General features: G+C 52.3%; 2 protein-coding genes and 1 non-coding gene across 5 annotated transcripts; all 3 read right to left on the reverse strand.

Annotated features, from left to right (window-relative positions):
- Window positions 1-739: 739 nt before the first annotated feature.
- Window positions 740-8,672, reverse strand: FCGRT (Fc fragment of IgG receptor and transporter). Of its 3 annotated transcripts, none has more exons than XM_013064043.2 (7): window positions 8,525-8,672; window positions 7,411-7,494; window positions 6,618-6,869; window positions 6,256-6,531; window positions 1,919-2,188; window positions 1,336-1,452; window positions 740-1,063 (listed from the first exon to the last, which is right to left on the reverse strand). In XM_013064043.2, the coding sequence occupies exons 2-7, from the start codon at window positions 7,478-7,480 to the stop codon at window positions 981-983; spliced, it is 1,068 nt and encodes a 355-aa protein (XP_012919497.1). In that variant the 5' UTR covers window positions 7,481-7,494; window positions 8,525-8,672; the 3' UTR covers window positions 740-980. The 3 variants fall into 3 exon arrangements, with proteins under 3 accessions (XP_012919497.1, XP_012919499.1, XP_012919500.1); XM_013064045.2 differs by having other exon boundaries at window positions 8,483-8,615; XM_013064046.2 differs by lacking the exon at window positions 8,525-8,672 and adding an exon at window positions 7,589-7,657.
- A 6,602-nt stretch (window positions 8,673-15,274) lies between these two features.
- On the reverse strand, window positions 15,275-17,577 carry RPS11 (ribosomal protein S11). The gene is made up of 5 exons (XM_004767307.3): window positions 17,422-17,577; window positions 16,575-16,706; window positions 16,310-16,385; window positions 15,868-15,997; window positions 15,275-15,460 (listed from the first exon to the last, which is right to left on the reverse strand). Exons 1-5 carry the CDS (start codon window positions 17,434-17,436, stop codon window positions 15,337-15,339), a joined length of 477 nt encoding a protein of 158 aa, XP_004767364.1. The 5' UTR covers window positions 17,437-17,577; the 3' UTR covers window positions 15,275-15,336.
- LOC123391300 lies at window positions 16,106-16,187 on the reverse strand. The gene has a single exon (XR_006605923.1). It is a non-coding gene; the product is annotated as a small nucleolar RNA SNORD35 (small nucleolar RNA).
- Window positions 17,578-24,334: the final 6,757 nt, after the last annotated feature.

The raw sequence follows: 24,334 nt of genomic DNA on the forward strand, positions 1-24,334 counted from the left end.
GGCGGGGCCGATGAGCTCCGCGAAGGCCGCGGGCCCCGACGCCACGTCCACAGAGAAGAGCGCGGCCCCAGAGGTTCCGCCCGGCTTCCCAGGGCAGGCGGGTGGGCGGCCCGGGAGAGACGCGGATGCCCAGAACTACAACTCCCGGCAGGCGTCGCAGCGCCCAGCCAGACCACCGACCACGTCCAGCGGTACTATTTCCCCAAGCCTCTTGGGAGGTGGTTTGGGGTTTTTTGGAGGTTGGGGTTGTTTTGTTTATTTATTTATTTATTTAAGTACTCTCTACACTGAGGGCGAAGCTGGAGCTCACCACCCCAAGATCAAGAGTCGCATCCTCTTCCGACTGAAGCCAGGCGCCCCGGAGGTGTATTTTTATCTTTTCCTTTGTGAGCACGGTTTAAGAAAGAAGGGAACCAAGGGGCCGGAGGAGGCATCCCCTTCCCTCAAAGAGGGAACAATGCTTCTCATCCGCTCCACCCAAGGTGACAGGTCCAACTCCAGCCAAGAATTCCTCAAAATGTGTGGCACAGTGTCGGCATTTGGTAAATATTGGTGAAACTTATGAGTGAAAAGATGTGACTTGGTATATAAAATTGGCATATTCCACAACTGGCAATTGCCTCCGGAGAGATATGAAGCCCAGGGCTTATGTTCTTTATCCCTACCCCCTTACGACACATACACGTGTTCTCCTAACCTCACCCCCACCCCAAAAGTCGAAATGATAAGAACACAATAATTCGGGCCCAAACTCGTGTTTATATGTGGAGGTGGAAAAGAGCCATGATCATCAGGAGGGGAAACTGAGGCAGATCACACAAGAGGCGAAATCCAGAAGATCATTGGGCCCAGAACTCTTTCTGGAGGCTCAGAAATACCAGGATTCCAGGAGGTCTCACAGCATGATGGGGGCCTGACTACATTAGCTGGTGGTAGCCAGGATGGAGGGTGATATCAGCGGCTGAGAATGCATTTACGTGCTACGAATCGGCATCCTTGGGCACGCCGGGAGCGGGCAGGAGGGCCCCAACATCATCGTCCCCACGGAGAGACATCCAAGGGGCTGAGGGAAGAGGAAGTGGGTGGGGGAGGTCATGAGAATCTCTGAAATCCCCTGGGGTTCCTGACTGCCCCTCCCCCACGTGTGTCTGTCTGTCTTTCCCAGTCTCTGTCCTACTCCACAGGCTTCTGTCCCCCCTCAGAGCCTCTGTTTCCTCCCTCCCATCCCACTACCTCCCGTGTCCCTGTTCCTTTCTGTCTAGATCCGTGGGCCCCCCCCCGCCCCCACTCCAGATCTGTCCCTCTCTGAGTTCTTTCCCTCTTCCTGCTCCACACCTGGAAGCCCCTTTCTCATCCTCCTCCACAGCAGAGCTCCTCCTGCGGCCACTGCCATGAGCAGTAAGAAGCCAACAACGATTCCGATCACGGGCACGGAGGATCTGGCTGGTGATTCTGCAGCCAGAGAATGATGTGAGATGCAGAGGGAACCCTCCGGCCCTTCTGAGCCAGGGCCAGAGCCTGGGGATTCTCAGTCCCTCCCAACCACACAGATCACAGCATCAGGTTTTTGGGGAGAGGGTGTGGACAGAGGGAACGCTGGTCAGCTGATGTTCTAGATCTGTGCAGAACGCCCCCGCTTTGCATAGAAGAGTCAAGATGGGTCCCAGCCCCACTGGCCAAGGGACCCAGAGCAGCAGGGTGCATGGTATTCTGACTAGGATAGAGGAAGGGTGGTCACAGAGCAGTAGCCCATCAGATTCACAGAGGACCGGCTATGGCTGAGGGACAACTGGCAGCAGCAGACAATGAGTGGTCAGACTAGCAGCAGCAGCAGGGAAGGCAGACTGGCAACAGTGGGGCAGAAGGCGGTTGCAAGGCAGCCAGAGACAGAGAGTATCAGGCCTCCCCGGGACCTTACCCAGCTCCACGGTGAGGGGCTGCGGCAGCCCAGCATGCTGCACCACGCAGCGGTAGTGGTGCTCGTCACCACTTTTGACCGTCAATGAAGACCAGGCATGGAAGGAGCCGTCACCATTGGGGCCAAAGTCACCTTCTCCGGAGCCCACAGCCAGCCCGTTCCGGAGGAACCGCAGTTGTAGCTCCGGGGGATAGAAGGAGAAGGCACTGCAGGTGAGCACAGAAAAGCCAGGGCTCCCAGGTCGGGCCTTCAGGCGCATGGAGGGTGGCTCTGCAGACAAACAGGCAGATAGACCTAAGCCCTGAGCCCATGAACCCCTAGCGCCAGACCTGGTGAGGGCCGGGGGAGGACGTACAGAAGCCTCCATTCCTTCCACCATAGCCAGCAGGCCCCGCCCTGTCCCCCACACTGTGCTGAGCCTGGAGGACAGAGTGGCAAAGGTGAAGGGACATTCCTGAGGGGATGGGACCCCCACCTATCCACAGTGAGGATATCCACCGCTGATCCATTCCTTCCTACAACAGACACACAATGAATATCAACCATGTTCAGTGCCAGACACTCTTCTAGGCACCCAGGACACAGCAGTAAAGACGGACAAAGGTTCCTGTCTTGGGGTGCCTGAGTGGCTCAGTCAGTTTAGCATCTGCCTTCAGCTCAGGTCATGATCCCAGGGTCCTGGGATTGAGTCCTGTGTCCAGCTCCCTGTTTGGCAGGCAATCTGCTTCTCCCTCTCTCCCCCATTAGTGCTCTCTCTCTTTCTCCTTCTGTGTCTGTCTCAAAAAAATAAATAAAATCTTTTTAAGCAAAAGTCCCTGTCTTCGTGGAGCTCATGTTCTAATGAGGGAAGAGAGATAAATATTTGTGTCCAAATAAATGAAAAGGAAACAAACCATGAAAGTGTTGTGATGAGAGAAAATAAGACATCCTACGGTCGTTAAAGGATAGTAAGTAGGGCGCCTGGGTGGCTCAGTGGGTTAAGCCGCTGCCTTCGGCTCAGGTCATGATCTCAGGGTCCTGGGATCGAGTCCCACATCGGGCTCTCTGCTCAGCAGGGAGCCTGCTTCCTTCTCTCTCTCTCTGCCTGCCTCTGAGTGTACTTGTGATTTCTCTCTGTCAAATAAACAAATAAAATCTTAAAAAAAAAAAAAAGGATAGTAAGTAGACGTTACCGTCATACCAGTGCATTTGAAATTGAAATGAACTGGACAAATTCCTAGGAAATGCAACCTTCCAAAACTGACACAGAAGAAATAAAAAACTTGAGTAGTCCTATAATGATTGAATAATTTTAACCCATAACTTAAAAACTTTCCAACAATAAAAGTCCAGGCCCAGGTGACATCATTGGTGAATTCTTTTTTTTTTTTTTTAAGATTTTATTTATTTATTTGAAAGACAGTGATCACAAGTAGGCAGACAGGCAGGCAGAGAGAGAGGAGGAAGCAGGCTCCCTGCCAAGCAGAGAGCCTGATGCAGGGCTTGATCCCAGGACCCTAGGATCATCACTGGAGCCAAAGGCAGAGGCTTTAACCCACTGACCCACCCAGGCGCCCCTCATTGGTGAATTCTTAAAACAAACAAACAAATAAACAAACAAAAACAAGTAGCATATCTACACCTAATTTAGGAAAAAGGCATCCCTGTAATTCCATGGAGGAGACAGGAAGGTGGTCTTGCAACAAATGATGCTGGGTCAACTGGAGATCCTCGATGGACAAATGAACCTAGAACCCTTACCTCACACCCTCACATGCAATTACCTCAAGATGGATCACAGTTACATGTAAAAGTTACTTATCAACCAAGCTTCTAAAAGACCTAGAACCTTCATAGCTTTGGGAGAGGAAAGATTTCCTGAAGAGAACACACACAAAAGCTATAGAGAAAAGATGGATGGGTTGCTCTTCATTAAAATTGTTTCATCAAGGGCACCTGGGTGGCTCAGTGGGTTAAGCCGCTGCCTTCAGCTCAGGTCATGATCTCAGGGTCCTGGGATCGAGTCCCCGTATCAGGCTCTCTGCTCGGCAGGGAGCCTGCTTCCCTCTCTCTCTCTCTCTCTCTCTCTGCCTGCCTCTCCATCTACTTGTGATTTCTCTCTGTCAAATAAATAAATAAAATCTTAAAAAAAAAAAAAAGGTTTCATCAAGAGGGTGAAAAGACAAGCTGCACAGCAGGAGAAGTTATTTCCAATAGAACCATCTGACCTAGCCAAAAGATTCATATCCAGAATATATCAGGAACTCTAATAAGAAAAAGAGATAAAAATTCCAATTAAAAAAAAATTCCAATTAAACAATGGGCAAAAACTCTCACACAGCCACTCCAAAAGAGTGGACACTCCATTGTCAATAACATGAAGAAGTTCCCCGTCACTAGTCATCAACTTGCTGACTTGAATTTTTTAAAAGATTTATTTATTTGAAGAGGGAAGGGAGAGAGGGAGGGAGAGAGAGAATCCCAAGCAGACTCCCTGCTGAGCACAGAGCCCAGTGCAGGGCTCGATCCCATGACCCCGAGATCACAACCCAAGCTGAAACCGAGAGCCAGAGGCTTCACCAACTGAGCCACCCAGGTGCCCCTCACTGTTCTGATTTTGTCCGATTTTGCCAAATCATGTATATGATGCTCATTTATCATCAGAGAAATGTAAAATGCTTCACAGTAAGACACCATCATATACCAACCGGAATGCTTCAAACTCAAGACAGACGATATCAAAGTTTGGCAAGCCTGTGGAGCAACTGGAGTTCTCAAACACAGCAGGTGGGATTCTGAAATGGGCTTAACCCCTTTGAGCAAAGTGTTTAGCTCTACCTGCTATAGCTAATCTGGGGCCTATACACAAATGGGCTCATGCTTAAGGTCATCTGAAGTTCAAAATCAGTCAACACCATGGTGATAAAAATTGGGTCAGCTGTTGCCCTTGGGAGGTATGGAATGGGAGGGGACACAAGGAAGTCTTGTAAGGTGCCAAAAATGTTCTAGATCTTGGTACACAGGCATCCATTAAACATAATCAATGAACTTTAGGTAGGTGAGTTATACCTCAATGAAAAAGAAAAAACAGACACTGTAGTGAATAAATGGACAAAACAGTGGCATGGGACAGGGTGCCTGGATGGCTCAGTGAGTTAAAGCCTCTGCCTTCAGCTCAGGTCATGATCCCAGGGTCCTGGTATCGAGCCCCACATCGGGCTCTCTGCTCAGCAGGGAACCTGCTTCCCCCACCCCCCGCCTCTCTCTGCCTGCTTCTCTGCCTACTTGTGATCTCTGTCTGTCAAATAAATAAATAAATAGATAGATAAATAAATAAATCTTTTTTTTTAAAAAAAAAACAAAAAACAGTGGCATGGGAGACAGTAATGGGGGTGGTATGGGGACACACTTTAACCAGGGTGATCATAGAGGACCCAGTCATGGCAGGACTCCAAGGAAGAGAACTGTAAGCAGACAGGACAACGGGTGCAAAGGGCCTGAGGAGGGCAAGAACCTGACAGTTGGAGAAAGGGAAAAGAGAAAGCCAGCATGGCTGGGGTGTTGTGGAATTATAGTGATGGAAAACAGCCAGGCCCAGCCACTGGCGGGGATGGGTGGGCCACAGAGTAGAGGCAGCATAGTAGAGTGAGAATAGAGAAAAGCTAATAGTTTTAGGTAGTGGTGGGCTAGGAACTCATTTATGTTTGAGAGCATTCCTCTGGCTGCTAGGCAGAGCATGGTCTCTGGATGGAAGTTGGGATTGCAAGATGGGGACAATGAGGACAAAAGAGCCCCCAAGAATCCCCCGGCCATGCTCGGAAGTACAGCTGGGACGTTTCTGTGTTTAAGCGGGGGGGTTTGGGGGGGGGTGTGTGTGCTCGAGGGTCAGGCAAGGCATCATGGGGATCCAAAAGAGGCAAGCATAAAGCCTCTCGGGCCACAGGAAAACCTCCCCGGCTGTGACACCAGAGGAGCAGATAGACAAGGGCAGAAGTGGAGAAAGGGGAGGGCTGATGTAGGCTCAAAAAACTCTGGGTGATTGTGTCTGCCTGAGCCAAGCAGGTGCAGGCTGAGGGGAGGGACAGAGGCCACTGCCCCTTGGGGACTCCAGGCCAGGCTGAGGGATTCGGCTCTGTCCAGAAATCTCTGAGCTCCAGGGGAGGGCTGTGTGTGGGAGAGCAGAAGGGACAACTCTGGGTGTGGAAAGACCCTCTGAGACATGTCAGAGAGGGCTGCAGTGGGGAGAGTGGAGGCCAGGAGGCCAGGAAAGAGGCTGGGGGAAGAGGAGGAGGCCAAGGCTGGGGGTGTGGGGGCGGAGAGCTCCATGGGGACCAGGGATCCCTCTGGAGGTTGCTCACCCTTCCACTCCAGGTTCCCACGGCCCCTCTCCAGATGGCCCAGCAGCCGCTGGGGGCAGGAGTTGAGCAGGAAGGTCCTCTCCTTGCTGACCGCCCCCGCGTGCTGCATCCACGTCTTCTGAATGGTCTCAGTCTCAGGCCAGTCCCCATCCCAGGTGCCCAGCTTAGGGTCGAAAGTCATGAAATCCTCGCCGTTCAGAGCAAACTTGGCCACGGGCACCGAGGCGTTGTCGGGGCCCAACTCACAGCCCAGCAGGCCCTGCAGGGTGTAGGGTCCTGGGGTGCCCACATACAGGTAAGCAGGACCCAAGAGCAGGGGGCCTGGCCCCTCCACGCTCTGACCCCGGGGGTCCGGTTCTTACCTCCTTTCCCCAAGGCTTTGAGACCTTCAAGAAATAGCTCCTGCTTGCTCCGCAGGTCGGTCGTCTCTTTCTCCCAATACCAGGAGACCTGGTTTTCCCAGACCCAAGCCCCACATGGCTCGGCCTCGGCACGCAGGTTATTGTAGCTCAGGTACTGCTGGGGACCCAGCCAGCCGGACACCCAGAAGGCAGGGGCCCCAGGAGCAGGAGAGGACACGGCGGTGAGGTGGTACAGGAGCGAGAGATTGCTCTCTGCAGGAGGGAGACAGAGGCCAAGAGAGCAGATGTGGGGAGGACCTAGACTGGGAACAGGACCAATACCCTAAAAGAGAAAAGACTCAACCCCAAAGAGGAAGGACAGACCAGACAGTGGGAGACAGCCTGGGGGCGACAGGGACATGGGACAGACGCAGAGAGGAAAGGGGCAGACTGGGGAGGGACAGACCCAGAGAGAGGGGCCGGGGCCACATTCAGAGAGAGGGGACAAGCTTGGTGGGGGACAGACTCCCAGAGGAGAAGAACAGATCCACGAGGAGGACAGACTTGGGGCGGAGGGGACAGAGTGGAAGCGGAAGACGCAAAAAGGACAGGAACAGACCCAGAGAGGGGGGGACAGACTCAGAGAGAAGCGACCAGGTGGCCCGCAGACGCAGCCACGGAGGAAGAACAGCGATAGAGTGACTCTCGGTGAAGGTCGGGCCAGTCCGAGTGAAACCTCAGATTTCGCTTCGCTTCCCTAGTCCCTTCCCGGCCGCCGGCGCCTCCCTCCTACCCCGCAGCCGCCTCCCCTCACCTGCGCGCACCGTCGGCAGCAGGAACAGCAGGAAACCGAGCCCCCAGGACCGAGGCCGGGGGACCCACATCCTGAGCGGGAGACCTGGGGCGGGAGGGGGCGCGTGACTGCTCCGACCCCCGCCCCGCCCCCTCCTCCCCCAGCTCCCGAGGGGCTCGGCACCCGCGCACCCGCGCACCCGCGCCTGGGGGCCCCGGGGCTCCGCGACCGCGGCTGGCCACCCTGCCCTCCACCCCGGCGAACTTTCACCCCTTCATTTGATCTTTTTGGGTTAATTAATTACAGAGCTTGGATAGGCTGAGAGTTCTGTCTCAGCGCTCGGCTCCGCCTCTTCCTCCTCCCTCAGACCCTGGAATCCGAGCCCCAGCTCCTCCTCCTCAGACCGAGAGCGCGGGCCCTCGGCCCCTCCTCCCTCAGACCTGGGAGTTCAGGCCCCCCAGCTCCTTCCTTTCGGAGACCCAGGGGTCCGAGCCCCCAGCCCCTCCTCACTCAGACCCAGGGGTCCAGCGCCTCCAGCCGCCTCCTCCCTCAGAGCCAGGAGTCCTCACCCCCAGATCCCTCCTTTCTGAGACCCAGGGGTCCGGGCCTCCAGCCTCTCCTTCCCCAGACCCAGGAGTCCCCAGCCCCCTCCTCCTTCAGACCCAGGGGTCCAGGGTGCCTCCACTCCCGCGCCACTCTTCCCTCAGACCCAAGAGCCCCTGTCCCAGGGCCCCTCCTTCCCCAGACCCAGGAGTCCAAACCCCCAGCCCCCTCCTCCTTCAGGCCAAGGAGTCCAGGGCCTCCAGCCCCTCCTCCCTCAGACCTGGGAGTCCAGGCCCCCCAGCCTCTCTTCCCTCGGATCCGGATCCGGGAGTCCAGACCCCCAGCCGCCTCCTTCCCCAGACCCAGGAGTCCAGGCCCCCCAGCCACTGCTTCCCCAGACCCGGAAGTCCAAGTCCCCAGTCCTCTCCTCTCTCAGACCGAGGTGTCCAGGCCCCCTCCCACCGCCCACTCCAGCCCCTGGCACCCTCCTCCCTCAGACCCGGAGTGAAGGACCCCAAACCACTCCTTCCTCAGATCCATGAGTCCCCACCGCAGCCCGTCCTTCCTCGGCCTGGGCCCCAGCTCTGCTCACAGCAAGCGAAGTTCCCTTCCAGCCTGCAGCCCGAGCTGGCTCCCGTGACTGGAGACCCCAGTTCCTCTCTCACATCCTGTCCGGAGACTGCTCCCTGACTTCGGGAATATCCAACCCCGCCCCCCAGCTGCAGGGCACACCCCAGGCCAGGCGCCCAGCCTCTGAGTATTGTCTCTGCCTCGCTCTTGAAAACTTTTTTTCTTTGTTTCTTTTCCTTTTGGTCTTTCTCGGTTGCTCCCTGTTTGTTATTTTGTGGTGGGAGCCACCCAGCAAATGCATGACACAGTTGAGAGACTGACACTGTCCAGACTTGGGAGTTTCAGGGGGTCCTCTTCTTACCTCCTTGTCCAACCACCCCCACCTCCCACCCCTTCACCAGCTCTTGCTTCCGTGAATGTTCCCCAGACCCCTTCTAAATTTCCTCCTTGGAACCCGTCCCCTAAGTGTCCCCTTAAAATGCCTTTACACTTCTTTAGTATCTTCTGGATTCAGCGTCAATAACATAGTCCCAAGATACATTGTTGTCTGTCGAGGCCCCTCCAGTCCCCCGCCCCCTGCCCACACCGCGGCCGCTCTGCCTTCATTACATTGGAATGTTGTGCATACATAGAAAGAGACTTATTTTAAGGGATTAGCTCTTGTGACAATGCTGGCTTAGCAAGTCTAAAATATGATAGGGGGTGACTGGCAGCCTGGGGACTCGGGAAGGAGTTGCGGGTCCCACAGCAGGAGGCTGGAGAAGCAGGGAGAGTGGATCTTACTCGGGAAAGTCTGAAGGCAGTCTGCCCGCCTGGGGGAGCTCCGTTTTGTCCTTCTCTTCAGGCCTCCAGTCGATGGGCTGCAGCCCACCCACATTCTGGAAGGGCAGTCTGCTTTCCTCCAAATGCCCGGACTTTAGTGGAAGTCTCATCCCAAAACATCCTCATAGAAACCTCCAGAGTAATGTTTGACCCAACAGCTGGGGCCCAGACCCTGCCAAGTTGACACACGAAGTTTACCGTGACACATGGTCCATCTGTATTCAGCTTAGCTCTGGATTTCTTTTCGTTCCTCTCCTTGGTCCTGTTAGAAGGTCCACTAAGATCCACCCTCGGGGCCTCTAATGGTGCTGAAGGATCCTGTGTTCATGCCCCCACAAATCCTGTTACAGCACCCTCTGTTTTCTCCTCAAAGCCTCCAAGGAAACTGCCAGCCCCAGCTGTCCCCCTGCGTCCCTAGGGATCTGGCTATGTCTCTAGGGGACCGTTCCAGCAGCCCTGGGGCTCTCATTTTAGAGACCTCAAGACCAAAAACAAGCAAAGTGAATAATAAAATAAAGGCTCAGGTCCTTCTTGTGATGTTCCTTGAACCCTGGTATAAAAGGGCCAATGTCTTGTGACAGTGCGCCCTAGGACCCTGCTTTACTTTCCCTTGGAGCCTGGAAACCATCGCCCACATGTCCTGTAGGACCCTGGCCAGAGGCCTCTCCTTGGCCCCGGGACTCTGATATCTCAGGTCCCCACCCCCATGCCCTTTGGGTCCCCTGATAGAATCCTGAGGCCCAGACATAATGTCTGCAACAGCTTCTGCTAATCTCATTCTTGGAATTGGCCACCCCACCCCTGGGATCCTGCTAAGCCAGTCCTGAACGTTCTCCCTGGTGTGACCCCAGAGGGGCCTCAGCCCCAGGCCCTTGTCCCCTGCTACAACGTTCCTACCAGCAGCAGCCCTCCACATTTCTCAGGGACTTGCCATCAGGCCTTTCCCATACCTCCTCATCAGCTAGATTGTTGCTCCCTCACCCAAGAGGGAACCACCCTCAAGGGCCTGGGGACCCCACTGAAAAGGGGCTCTGAGGTCTTGCTATGTGTGTCCTCTTTAGGTCCCTGAGTCCTACTCTACTGGTTAAGAAACCTCCACCCACCCCACACAAGGGATCTTCTCTATAGTCTATATCCCTAAATAATGCCATAAGGGACATGCCCTGGGTTCCTGCCACAGTGCTCCCGGGACGCTAGGACATTGTCCCTGGGGCTTCCATAACACTCACGTTTTGCCTGCCTTTCCTTCAGCTCCTTCTTTACCCCTCTCCGGGTATCTGTCTCCTCTGGGTGTCTTCAGTCCTGGTACAATGTCCCATCAACTGTCACTGCCACACCTGTCAGAACACTGCTCTAATATTCACTGGGTCCTACCGAAAAGTCTTTGATGGTGGCGGGGGCCAGGGGTTGCTGGGTGGCTCATTTGGTTAAGCATCTGCCTTTAGCTCAGGTCATGATCTCAGGGTCTTGAGATCAAGACCCACACTGGGCTCCCAGCTCAGCGGGGAGTATGCTTCTCCCTCTCCCTCTCCCCCTGCCTGTGCTCTTTCTGTCTCTCTCTCTCTCTAATGAATAGATAAAAATCTTAAAAAAGAAAAAATAAGAGTGTCTCCTAGCTCTACCATGAAGTCCTGCTTAAACACTCCAAGGTCCAGCTAGTCTGTGTCCTCCGGACTCTGGGGAAATTCCCGCAGGGTTTTCCCCACGTGTCCCAGGGTCCTGCTTCGGTGGCCGCCGCCCACGGCCCTGGATCATTCATTTCCCCCTGCTGCTGTAATTCAACCATGAACTCAGCAGCTCGAAACCACACAGATTTTTGATCTTACACTTCTGGAAGTCAGACATCTAAAATGGTCCACAGCTCTGGTTCTTTCTTAAGGCTCGAGGGGAGAATCCGTTCTCCTGACTTTTCTGGCTTCTGGAAGCTGCGTGCAGTGTCATGGCCCCTTCCTCCAGCTTCAAAGCCAGCAACACAGCTGCTTCTCTCCCTTCTGACCTCTGTGTGCGTGCGGCCATCCAGCCTCAAATCTCTCTCTGACTCTGATCTTCCCACCTCCCTCTTATTTTTTTAAGTTAATTTTTATTAAGCGTTAAGAACGACTATGTTTCTCAGCCTGTGTGGGGAGCAAGCCCACAACGGTGGTATTGTGTCATATTCTACCCAGCTGAACTAACCAGCCAGCCACTCGGCCCCCATCTTCCTCTTACAGGTATTCTAGGGATTACATTGGTCCCCTGGATAATCCCAGATCACCTCCCCATCTCAAAACCCTGAATTTAATTGCATCTGCAAAGTCCGGCTTATCATATGAAGTAACAGATTCCCAGGTTTCAGGGGATTACGGCATTCATATTTGGGTATTTGGGGGAATGTCAGCCTACTACAGTCAGGAAGGATGCCCTTCTTTGTCCTTGACCTCCTCTGCCAGGGTTGGGCAGTGAGGGCTCTCAGTCAGCCAGAACATTCCCCATAACATCCCTCCTTCCTGCTACAACAGAGAAAGCCTTCAGGGTCACTTAGGACACACTGGGACTCCCTTCTAGGTGTTCTGGGGTCCTGTTTGTTTATAGCAACTCCTGGGTATCCCTTCTCATCTTCCCAGAGTCCGTCTCTAACGATCCTAACTGTGCCCTCCAGAGCCCCTGGGCTCCTGCTGTTCTCCAGGGGCCCACTATAAAGAAGATGAAGCCCATGGCAGGACCAGGGCTTGGGGCAAACGAAAATGTGGGGCCCCTCGTTCCAACTTCAAGACGGTTCTAGCAGAGCACTGAACCATTGAACCCAGGGTGGGTCCCTTCTGAATGAGGTCTGAAGCCGCCTTGGCCCTGGGGACTGTGCACTAGAATCGCGCCCTCTGCACCTGCACCAGTAGTGCCCCCTACTGATCCTGAGAGGTAATCTCGCCTGAGTTCAAAACCAAATTCTTCTTCCACGTTGGTTTTTCCGAGCCCTGTTTTTTATCTATCAAGTGGGGATAACGATTCTGCCAACCTCAGGAGAGAGGCTTCAGGGAGTCAAGGACTGGGCATGGGGCAAATGTAGGGCATAACAGTAACATGTTTCCTTTAATGTGCACCCCTCCCTACCCCCGACTCCCAGCTGCTGTTAGGGTCCCAGGGATCTGAGACGCCATGTCCCAGATGTCTTGGCTCCCTCTTGCATCTGCAGGGGCCAGCACAGTAAATATTGGTAGAATGAATGATGGCAACCACGAAGGACCTTGGGCTGGTTTGATAAGCACCTAAACCTCTTCTAGAATAGCTTTGATGTCCTGCTAGAACATTCTAGCAGAATCTCTGCTGGAGCCCTCTGTGATAATGTATAACAGAGCTGGGATCTACCAGAATGTTAGACTCCCAGGGATTTGCCATGATAGACTCTGGGATGTTGGGTAAAATGCCCCCAAATGGGGCAGCAGGATGGCTCAGACACATACAAAAGCTACTTCAAGTTCCCCAGACTCCACTCACAGACCTCGGGACCAGACCAGACCAAATGATTTCAGGTGCCTGCTCCCACAAGTCCTGCTACAGTAGAATACCACAGAGGCTGCAACAATGATTGCCAGGGGAGGGGGCCATCGTCACCTGCTAATGAGCAGCAGAGCTGGAAATCAGCACAGAGCCTGTGGTCACCATGCTGTCACTTGGAGGTATCTCTTCATGGTCCCCGCTTCCGCTGAGCTCCAAGGACAGGCCTGCCTTGTGGGATGCAGGATTTAACTGTTTACTCCCCTGAACACGTACGGGTGCTTCCAACTTGTCCACGTGCTGGGGATGCGGAGCTCACCTTCCAGCGGTTAGCGGGTAAACAAACACGCTCCATCACAGGGGTTTGTGCAATAAACATACAAATACACAAGAAATGGGGCTTCATCTGTCTCTGCAGGGCAATCAAGCCAGGAAGGGCGGTTGGGCAGCTTGGGGGTTTAGCTGGATGGCAAGAGGCTGGGGAGCACTACAGCCGAGGCAAAGAAGGAGGGAGCCAGGTGGACACCTGAACGGAGAGCTGCCAGGCAGTGGGCACAGCCAGTGCGAAAACTCAGAGGGAGGGAGCAAGTCTGCTGGGCGCTGCCTGCTAAGCAGTGCGGAGGGCGGAGGGCAAGCGCTGAGGCTGTGACAGTCTGGACCTAGGAGTGGTCTCTGGCTGTCTCCTGACTCTAAAAAAGGGTAGACACGGTGGTCACCTCCCTCCAGGCACAAGTGGCGTGGCCCCAGGGCGTCTCTCCTTGGTCTTTGCCACATGACCCACCAGACCCAGCACACACCAGTCAGGCACCCCACCTGCGACTATGTACCCTAACACAGTGGGGTGCCAAGGAGACACCCCAAGACCACTGGGAGGGAACAAGGTAGCTGGGCTGCTGTCAACAGCGCAGCCCCACCCCAAACGGAAACACCTGTGGTGGGGGGGCTCCTAGGGCCACCTCAGAGCCCTTCTGGGTCCCAGGCCCCTCCCTCGGGGTCTCTGCCCTCCAGCACGGGTGGGGTGGGGCAGGCTTACAGGCTGAAACTCCGGGGCGGTGCCCCCTTCTGACCTGTCCCTGCCCCTTCCTGCCCCCTTTGATGCGGCCCCACTTCCTCTGGCAGGAACCCCCGCCCTCACTGGGTCTGGGTAAAAAAGGAGCCGCAGAGCCGGTCCAGAAGCAGTGTCCCTGGAGGTAGCAGCTCCTCTCTCCTCTCGGCCCTGTCTCCCAACCCTTGTACCAGTGCTGTGCCTCAGTCCCTGGTACAGGTATGGGGGGCAGGGACCTGGGGATCCCAGCAGCACCAGGCCCCGAGGGCTGAAGCCATCAGGTGCCTCCTTCTCCCCTGGCTGCCAGCTTCAATGACGGTGAGGGTCTTTCTACAGCTTCTAAAAGCCACTCCCCCCTCCTCAATCCTGCCACCTTGTTGCCCCCCAGGTCTATCATCTTGAACTTGATTTCTTGCTCAAGATCTGTCTGGTCTTGTTCTGAAATCTGAGTCTGTCACTACCTGTGGTCTCCGACCTTGCTCAGAACCCAGCTGAGTCCCTTTCTGGGTCTCTAACTGATCCTTTTTCCCTACAAGACTGCCTTTCACTGTTAGGATCAAACTCTCTCCCTTTCCCACATTTTCCTGACACTCCACATCACCATCTGGCCATGTCAGAAGGCTATTTCCCTGACCCTGTCCCCATTTCTCTCCTCCCACAAGGCCACCCCGACCTGGTCAGTCTCCCTTCCAGGGCCTTTCCTAACCCACGTCTAGCAGCCTGCAAGCGGGTGCTGCTAAGGTGGGTCCCAGGCTGGCTCCAGCTTGCCTCGCTAGGGTAGGGACCTTCAAAGCCAGTTTCCTTGGACTTTCAGGCAAAGTAAGTTTCTAGAACCTGAGTGAGACCTGGAGCTGAGCTGCTCACCCAGGGGAGAACCTGTTGCGACAGATGAGTTTGCTCATCTGCAAAGGGGCATGGTGCTCACTCAGGAAGGGGCAGCGTGGCCTGGGGCTGGAGGGGGGAGCTGCCTGGCCTCCATGCTCCACTCCTCTACTGTCAGGGGGGAGACAGAGTAGCCCAGGCTGAAGTCAAGACCCCTGCAGCTCAGAACCAGGTAGCACAGGACTCCGCAAGCCCATCCACCAGCCCCCTGCCTCCCCCTCCCCCACTTCCCCAACCTTAGCCAGGTCCAGAGGGCCCTCCACCCTCACTCACTTCCTCCCAAGAGACTGGGGGGTGGGGGGCACACCCCACCGCCAGGTAGAAGGGCTTACTGACAACAAGAGGTAGCATGGACCAAAAGGAGACGCAAAAAGGGGAGCAGTGTCTCAATACAGGTTCCTATCTTCACCCAGAGATGTGAGGACAGGAAGGATGTGGCTCCCAGTCCCTCCTTTATACTGGGGTCCAGAGAATGAGAGAACCCCATTTTTTGCCATCAACCCCATTCCACTCCCATGAACAACCCCTCTGGCAAAGGAGCAGATACCCTAGGCCAGGTTCCCGACTGGGAAAATAACTTTATTTTCTTCAAGGGTGTGGACAGGTGTCTAGTCTCAGAATTTCTGGAACTGCTTCTTGGTGCCAGCAGCCTTTGTGACTTTGAGCACGTTGAAACGCACTGTCTTGCTCAAGGGCCGGCACTCGCCCACTGTGACGATGTCGCCGATCTGAACATCTCTGTGGAGGTGGGCAGGGGCTGTGTCAGAGGCTGGCCTGTCCCATGCAGGCCACTGGAGGCTGGGCCTCTCTGCTTTGCTCCCCACCCCCCACCCTACCCAAGTTCCAGTTTCACCTGTCCCCGGTCATTATTTATTGAACACAAACTGTGTCCAAGGTACCAAACCCAAACTGGACAGAGGGCACTCCAAACCTTTCAGAGGTGTCTCGGGGCAGAAGACCTCCATCGATCCCCTCCACTATACCCAGACTGGAGGCTCCTGAGGACATGTGCTTGGCTGCACCAGTGTTCTCACACCATCGCCAACAATTTAGTACCCACACAGCGGCCAGGTCCTGTCACTCAGCCTCGGGGGCACACCGCGCCCGCCTCTCTGCCTGGGAACCTGAGGGCCCACTGTGTTCACCTGAAGCAGGGCGAAAGGTGGACGGACATGTTCTTGTGGCGCTTCTCAAAGCGGTTGTACTTCCGGATGTAGTGGAGGTAGTCTCGGCGGATGACAATGGTCCTCTGCATCTTCATCTTGGTCACCACACCTGGGGGGAGGGGACAAACTGTAGGTCGGCCCCACGAGGAACGGGGGCTTTGGGCAGCCCAGAGTGTGCTGGGAACTGGGAGCTACCTAGGTAGGATCCCAAGCCCTATTGCTGACATCGGCTGTGCCAAATGACCTTCTCAACATGCCCATGGTGGGTGTCTGAAGACCATCTTGAAAAGACATCTGCCAGTGCCCCCGTGGAACCAGGAGTCCGCCCATCCCCTCCTCACCCAGGAATCTGAGCAACCCCGGGCCCATCATCCCTCAGATCCAGAAATCTAAACCCAAGCACCTAGGTGCCCTCACTCACCAGACAGAATCCTCCCTCGGATGGAGACATTACCAGTAAAGGGGCACTTTTTGTCAATGTAGGTGCCCTCAATGGCCTGAATAAGGGAAAGAAACGAGCCTTAAACAAGGACTTCCTGAAATAACCAGGGGGTGTGGCCCCGGGTCGGGAACTACATTTCCCACCAGCCCAGGGACCAGCCACCCAGCTGTGGCCAAGGTAACTGGTTTGCACACACACGTGCAGGAACCCGGGGTCTCCTTCCTTCTGAGGATAGCCCCCATACCTCCTTGGGCGTCTTGAAGCCCAGACCGATATTTTTGTAGTATCGGGGAAGCTTCTCCTTGCCAGTTTCTCCAAGCAGGACCCTCTTCTTATTTTGAAAGATGGTTGGCTGCTTTTGGTAGGCACGCTCAGTCTAGATGGACGAGGAGGCAGCTGGTGAGCCTGGAGACTGCAACTCGGCCTGGAAGCCCTCCCAGAAACCCCAGAACCCATCCTTCCTAGCATTTACTCCCCAAACGACAGACTCCCAAGCCTCGATCACTACCACTGAAAACACTCACCCCGAGTCTCTTGAGTTGAGATTCAACTCTGAACCAGCGTTTACTTCAGCATTTATGCTCTAAAACACCTCCCGTCACCTGCAGCACTCATTCCTTAAAACCCAGGCGCACAAAATCATTTCTCCAACAACGTGAACATCTTTCAGCAACTACTCTCCAAGCCACAAGGACACCCACCCAGGATTCTCTCCGTATATATAACACATGCGATTTCAGAAATAAATACCAAAACCACGGGCTTCCTGGATTAGCCCTTAGGGCTCAGTTCTCACAGGATTAACCCGACGGCCCAAGGCCTCCGGAAAAACCACCCAGTAAACCCTGAGTTTTAAGAAGATAACTCCAAAAAGGCCTGAGCCGCCACTAAACCCCACGCGGGGAGCCCCCGGGACTTAGGAGGCGCTTATCTAGATTAATTCAAAGACACGAGCCCCCGAGGTAAAGCCTGGGAAATCGAGGTCGCCTGGTATCAATCCTCAAACTGGGGCGCGGGGTCTTTCTCTCCGGGACGCGCCCCTGAGGCCGAGGGTGGGCCCCGCAGCATCCATGCCAGCCCCGAGCCCGCACCTGAATGTCCGCCATCTTCCCGGCCGCCTCAAAAAAGGAAAGCCGGAAAGGCGTCCGGGTTTCCTTATCGACTGCACAGGGGCAAAGGAGGAAGTGATGAAAGGGGGCGGGAACACGGTTTGGGGCGGGGCTTCGGGCGCGACTGTGATTGACGGGCGTCCCAAAGCCAGCACGGACGCCCCACAGGATGAAAGGCTGGGGGTCGGAAAGCGGCGGAAGCGGTCTCGCCAAATTCACGCCAGGAATGCTCTGGTCCTGCTAGTTCACGTTGGCAAGGCGAGGCCAGCTTCTAGCCCCCTAACGTTATCGCGAGAGTTATAGGGAGGCGGGCATGTTTCGACGGGGCTAAGATCACGTGGAGTATGGAGACCTCGTGGCTGTGCGCCTGCAGAATTCAAACGGGATGCGGTGGCGGCCATCTTTTTGCGGGGCGGTCGGCGGTCTTAAGAGCATGAGCCGCCGGCGCTGCCATTTTTGTGAGGGGCGGGGGTGGACCATGATTTTTTTTCCCCCGAGTAATGAAGTTGTGCTTTTATACCCTGTTTCATCCCCAGACCGTGGTGGTTTAGTGAAAAACAAAACAAACACCCCCGTGCTGATTTTCTGTCTGTAACAGCACTGTCCATTTGAACATTCCGCAGTGATGAAAATGTTCTATTATCCGGACTATCCAACACGGTAGCTGCTTTCATTTCAAATGTATATGAGACTGAGGACCTGAATTTTTTTTTTTTTAAGATTTCATTTATTTATTTGACAGAGAGAGATTATAAGTAGGCAAGAGAGGTAGGCATGGAGAGAGAGGAGGAAGCAGACTCTCCGCGGAGCAGAGATCCTGATGTGGGGCTCGGTCCCAGGACCCTGGGATCATGACCTGAGCCGAAAGCAGAGGCTTTAACACACTAAGCCACCCAGGCGCCCCAAGGACCTGAATTTTTAACTTAGTTTCATATTATTTAACTTAAATTTACACAGCTACATGGAGCTAACTAACATCTATAGCATTGGGCGGTGCAGGTCTATAACTGGATACAAATTTGTTATTTTGTCACTTGTTAGAAAGCAAAGTCTTAACGAAGCACAGGTTTTAATATTTTTTATTCTTTTCGATTCGGCTGACAAAAAATTGATCTCCCAGGGTCTGAAGGCTCGTCTCAATTTGTGTACTTATCCTGTAGCATGAGGCACTGGTGCACAGGCCACATTTAGTGATGAGGCGCTTCCATTTTTTTTCTTAACTGCAGAACGCTCCTCCTCTCCTTGCTGCTTCTAAAACTTGTAGATCCATCTGGGCCTTGGGACTTTTCAACTTGCTGTTTCTTCAACTGAATTCTTTTTATTTATTTTATTTTTTTTTTATTTTTTAAGATTTTATTTATTTAGGGGCGCCTGAGTGGCTCAGTCAGTTGAGCTGCTACCTTCAGCTCGGGTCATGGTCCCAGGGTCCTGGGATCGAGCCCCACATCGAGCCCCGCATCGAGCTCTCTGCTCAACAGGAGGCCTGCTTCTCTTCCTCTCTCTGCCTGCCTCTCTGCCTGCTTGTGATCTCTGCCTGTCAAATAAATAAATAAAATCTTGTTTTTTTAAGATTTATTTATTTATTTGACAAATGGATAGAGACAAAGCACAGGTAGACAGAGTGGCAGGCAGAGGGAGAGGGAAATGCAGGCTCCCCACTGAGCAGGGAGCCCATGCGGGACTCGATCCCAGGACCCCAGGATCATGACCTGAGCTGAAGGTAGCAGCTCAACTGACTGAACCACCCAGGCGCCCCTTCAACTGAACTCTTTGTTCAGCACCTCACCTCTCAGGCAGGTTCCCGAGGAAACTAACCCGCCCCTCCCCCCAGATTCCACACTGGTGACCCACTATGAAGAGGGTGAGATATCTGGGGCGATTGGTGGCTCAGTCAGTTGATCGTCTGCCTTCCACTCTTCCACTTGGTTCACCGACACCCCCCCCCATGCTCTCCCCAAATAAATACATAAAATCTTTTAAAAGAGTGTCCGGTGTCCATAGCTCTGCTCTCAGGCTGGATTTTACATTTATCCCGTTTCCCTTTCTCCACTAGAAGGAAGGCAGGAATTTTTACCTGCTTTGCTCTCCAGGGCTTTCTGGCAGCTGTCATGTGGTTCAGTGCTCGATTCATACTTGTTGACTAAATCGTCAAATGAATGAAGTTTGGATTGGGATATGCCAAAACGCCCACCCTTATAGGCAGCTCTATAAATCAAGGCATGTCTCCACCACGGGATACTCTGCAGGCAGTTAATAAAGGGGAGGGAGCTCGATTGATGGGGAAATGAAAAGATTGCCAAGCCGTATTTCATTGTTTTAAATGTGCAGTTGGTTCTGAATAGGTATTTCATGCCCACGGTGCAAAATTCAAAAAGTACAAAAATGAATGAATGAATCTTTCTCCCACTCTTCTCCCCAGACACTGATGCCTAGTTTCCCTCTCCAGACACAACCACTGTCATCCTGTTAGCTTCCAATGGGTCTTCAGGCTGTTTTACCTTGGGTTGAATTTGTACATGGACAAAGTAAATTGCAGAACAGAAGGCATACTATGACCCATCTATTTTTAATATTTATTGATAGTCTGTGGGATGACTGCCTTTTCTTTTAAATCTCCTTATGTGATATAAATGTGGACTTTATAGATTTCAAACACTGTGTTGTTCAGTAACTTAGCCAGTAGTTATATGTGATTTTTAAAAATATTTTATTTGACAGAGAGAGAGAACACAAGTAGGCAGAGTGAGAGAGTGGGAAGCAGGCTCCCTGTGGAGGAGAGAGCCCAATGTGGGGCTCGATTCCAGGACCCTGAGATCATGACCTGAGCTTAAGGCAGAGGCTTCACCCACTGAGCCACCCATGGGACCCTATATGTGGTTATTTAAATTGAGTGACAGGGTGTAGCTCAGTGAGAGAGCCCATGCTTTGCACTATGAAACCCTGGCTTTGAGCCCTGGCACCTCCAACCACTGGCTTTTCATTCTTTAAGAGATACATTAAATTTAAATTGATTTTAAATTAAATTTAAATTGAATACAATTTAAAATTGAATTAAATTAAATTAAAATTCAATTAAATTGAATACAATTTAAAACTCAGTTCTTCAGTCACCTTATTCAAAGATCAAATGCCCAGAAGCCAGATGTGGCTTCCATATTAGAAAACATTCAGAGTATTTTTTTTTAAGATTTTATTTATTTGAGAGAGAAAGAGAGAGAGAGAGAGAGAGAAACCTGAGCAGGGGGAGGAGCACAGGGAGAGGGAGAAGCAGGCTCACTGCTGAGCAGGGAGCCCAACACGGGGCTCCGTCCCAGAACCCCAGGATCATGACCTGAGCTGAAGGCAGACATTTAACTGATTGAGTCACCCGGCACCCTGACTCAGAACATTTTTATCAACACAGAAAGTTCTCTTGGACAATGTAGCTATAGAGTAGACTGTTCATATGTATATGGTGTCTTTTATTTTTATTTATTTATTTTTTAAAGATTTTATTTACTTATTTGACAGAGCGAGATCACAAGCAGGCAGAGAGGCAGGCAGAGAGAGAGGAGGAAGCAGGCTCCCTGCTGAGCAGAGAGCCCGATGCGGGGCTTGATCCGAGGGGCTTGATCCCAGGACCCTGGGACCAGGACCTGAGCCCAAGGCAGAAACTTTAACCCACTGAGCCACCCAGGCACCCCTGTATATGGTGTCTTTTAAGTTGTACTAACTTCGAAGATGTAAATGCTACTAACTTACAAAAATAATTCGAAAGTTGAATTGCTTAAATTTCTTTCACACTTAATAGCTTTGTGAATTCTTTTTTTTTAAGCTTGTGAATTCTGAAACATTGTATTATTGTGTCAGCATTCTCTACACCTACTGTGGGGCTCGAACCCACAACCCCAAGATCAAGAGTCTCTCTTGCTCTGGTGACTGAGTCTGCCAGCCTCCCCTGAATGAAACATTTTAAAAAAAGATTTTATTTATTTATTTGTATTTATTTGACAAAGAGATCACAAGTAGGCAGAGAGGCAGGCAGAAAGAGGGGGAGAAGCAGGCTTTCTGCTAAGCAGAGAGAGCCTGACTCGAGGCTCGATTCCAGGACCCTGAGATCATGATCTAAGCCGAAGGCAGAAGCTTAACCCTGAATGAAACATTTTTAACTGTAATTGCTTCAGTCCCTTTGGGGGTACCATTCAGAGGGAAGGACTTTTCATTTTTCTTTTTTTTTAGTTAGTTTTTTTTTTTTTTTTTTTTGACAGACAGAGATCACAGGTAGGCAAAGAGGCAGGCAGAGAGAGAGGAAGCAGGCTCCCTGCGGAGCAGAGAGCCCAATGTGGGGCTCCATCCCAGGACCCTGGGATCATGACCTGAGCCAAAGGCAGACACTTTAACCCACTGAGCCATCCGGGCGCCCCGACTTTTCATTTTTCTGTTTTAAAACCTTCTATGTCTCCCCCACCCCCGACCTTGTTGTAGCTTTATTTATTTTTTTTTAAATTAATATTTTCTTTATTTATTTGACAGGCAGAGATCACAAGTAGGCAGAGAGGCAGGCAAAGAAAGAGAAGAAAGCAGGCTCCCTGCTGAGCAGGACGCTGGGCTCATGACCTGAACAGAAGGTAGCGGGCCTTAACCCACTGAGCCACCCAGGCACCCAGTAGCTTTATTTTTTGAAGACATAAGTAATTTCTGGAGTTTTTGAACGACTTGATAAGGATTTATGATATTTAGTTTAAAAAAAAAAAAAAAAGGCAGGGCCTATAGCTGTTATTTGCAGCGTGTGCTAAGCTAACAAAAGTGACTTAGAAAAAAGCCTGGAAGGAAATGCATGACTTTGCCTCCGTGGTTTGCATCTCCAGGTGGTGAGATTAGGTGTGATTTCCTCTCTGGTTTTTAAAATGCACGGTATGTTGCAAATGGCTCAGAATAGCTGGTGAGATTTTGATGATAAGGGAAAGCAAAAAAATATATATTGCTTCACAGTGAAGGGGGATATGGGGGCAGTTTGGAGATATTTGGGCCCACAGCTTTTAATGACCACAACCCACAGTAGGAAATATGGTTGCATCGTGACCAAACACCTGTTTCTCTCTCTTCTTTTTATTAAGTTTACTTATTTAAGTAATCTTTACACCCAACATGGGGCTTGAACTCATGACCCTGAGATCAGGAGCTGTATGCTTTCCCAGCTGAACAAGCCAGTTGCCTCCTTCCTCTTGCTTTCTAACTCAACTTTCTCCTTTCCTTCCTGCAATATACTGATTTTTCTCCTTTCTGTTTCTATTCAGGTTTGTTATCATTTTGAGGCTGGTTACAACCTACCACATCGACTTTCTGCCCCACAGGGTCAGATGGCCTTGACGCCCAATAATGAACTCCAGCCAGTTCCAGGGATGACCACTTGACAGTGTTTCTGGCCTCTGCGGGATTTCAGACGTACTGAACCAGGGTTTCACGACCGAAATGCAAATGATGGTTGACCTGGGGAAGCTCACGTTGCCATGTGCGCCCAATGCTTAGCAAGGTTAAGACCCTCCCTTGGGCCCTGCTATGGACCAGGATGGGAAGGTGTGCTAGAGCTCCTAGGGAGGAGTTGGAGATGGGCTAGGCCCGCCCACGTGCTGTGGGCGGGGCGCGAGACAGAGCTTCGAAAATGTTCCTGCGACTGACCGGGAGGTTCTGAGCCTCAGTGTCTGCCCCCGAAGGGGGGATGACTGGCTGATGATGAACAATGTTGAGCACCTTCTAACATGCTTATGGGCCATTTGTGTATCCTTGATGAAATATTTCTTCAAATTCTTCCCCAATTTGTAGTTGGTTTCCCTTATTATGGAGTTTGGAGGTTTTTGTTTTGTTTTGAATTTGAAAGAGAGGGAGAACACAAATGGGGGCAGGAGCAGAGGGAGAAGCAGACTCCCCACTGAGCATGGAGCCTGATGAGGTGCTCCATCCTGGGATTCCAGTATCATGACCTGAGCCAAAGGCAGATGTTTAGCTACTGAACCACCCAGGTGCCCGTTTTTCTGTGTATGTGTGTGTGTGTTTAAGATTTTATTTATTTATTCGACAGAGAAATCACAAGTACGCAGAGAGGCAGGCAGAGAGAGGTGGAAGCAGGCTCCCTGCTGAGCAGAGAGCCCCATGTCGGGCTTGATCCCAGGACCCTGAGACCATGACCTGAAGGCAGAGGCTTAACCCACTGAGCCACCTAGGTTCCCATTTTTTGTTTTTGTTTCTTAAGATTTTATTTATTTATTTGACAGAGATCACAAGCAGGCAGAGAGGCAGGTAGAGAGAAATGAGGAAGCAGGCTCCCTGCTGAGCAGAGAGCCCGATAAGGGGCTTGATCCCAGGACACTGGGATCATGACCTGAGCTGAAGGCAGAGGTTTTAACCCACTGAGCCACCCAGGCACCGCTGTTTTGTTTTTTAATATATCCAGGAAACAAGTTCTTCAAAAGGGGTGGGGTTGGCAAATATTTCCTTCCAGTCCGTGGCTTGTTTTTTTTTTTTTTTTTAAAGATTTTATTTATTTATTTGATAGACAGAGATCACAAGTAGGCCGAGAGGCAGGCAGAGAGAGAGAGGAGGAAGCAGGTTCCCTGCTGAGCAGAGAGCCTGATGCGGGACTCGATCCCAGGACCCTGAGATCATGACCTGAGCCGAAGGCAGTGGCTTAACCCACTGAGCCACCCAGGCGCCCCACCGTGGCTTGTTTTTGAAGTGGAAAGTTTTTAAGTTTATACAGTGAAATTTATCTTTTCAAGGGATCATGTTTTCAGGGGACTATATTAGTGCTGCTTTAACAAGCAGTTTTGCTAAACTTAATACTTGATTTTGGCCACTTCTGGAGGCAGCTCCTGTGGTGAGGGGGAGCCCCAGGACGGGTAAACACAGCACCCATTTG

Source organism: Mustela putorius, unplaced genomic scaffold, assembly GCF_011764305.1.
Source record: "Mustela putorius furo isolate JIRA1106 unplaced genomic scaffold, ASM1176430v1.1 tig00000196_pilon_pilon_pilon, whole genome shotgun sequence".
Taxonomy (NCBI): domain Eukaryota; kingdom Metazoa; phylum Chordata; class Mammalia; order Carnivora; family Mustelidae; genus Mustela; species Mustela putorius.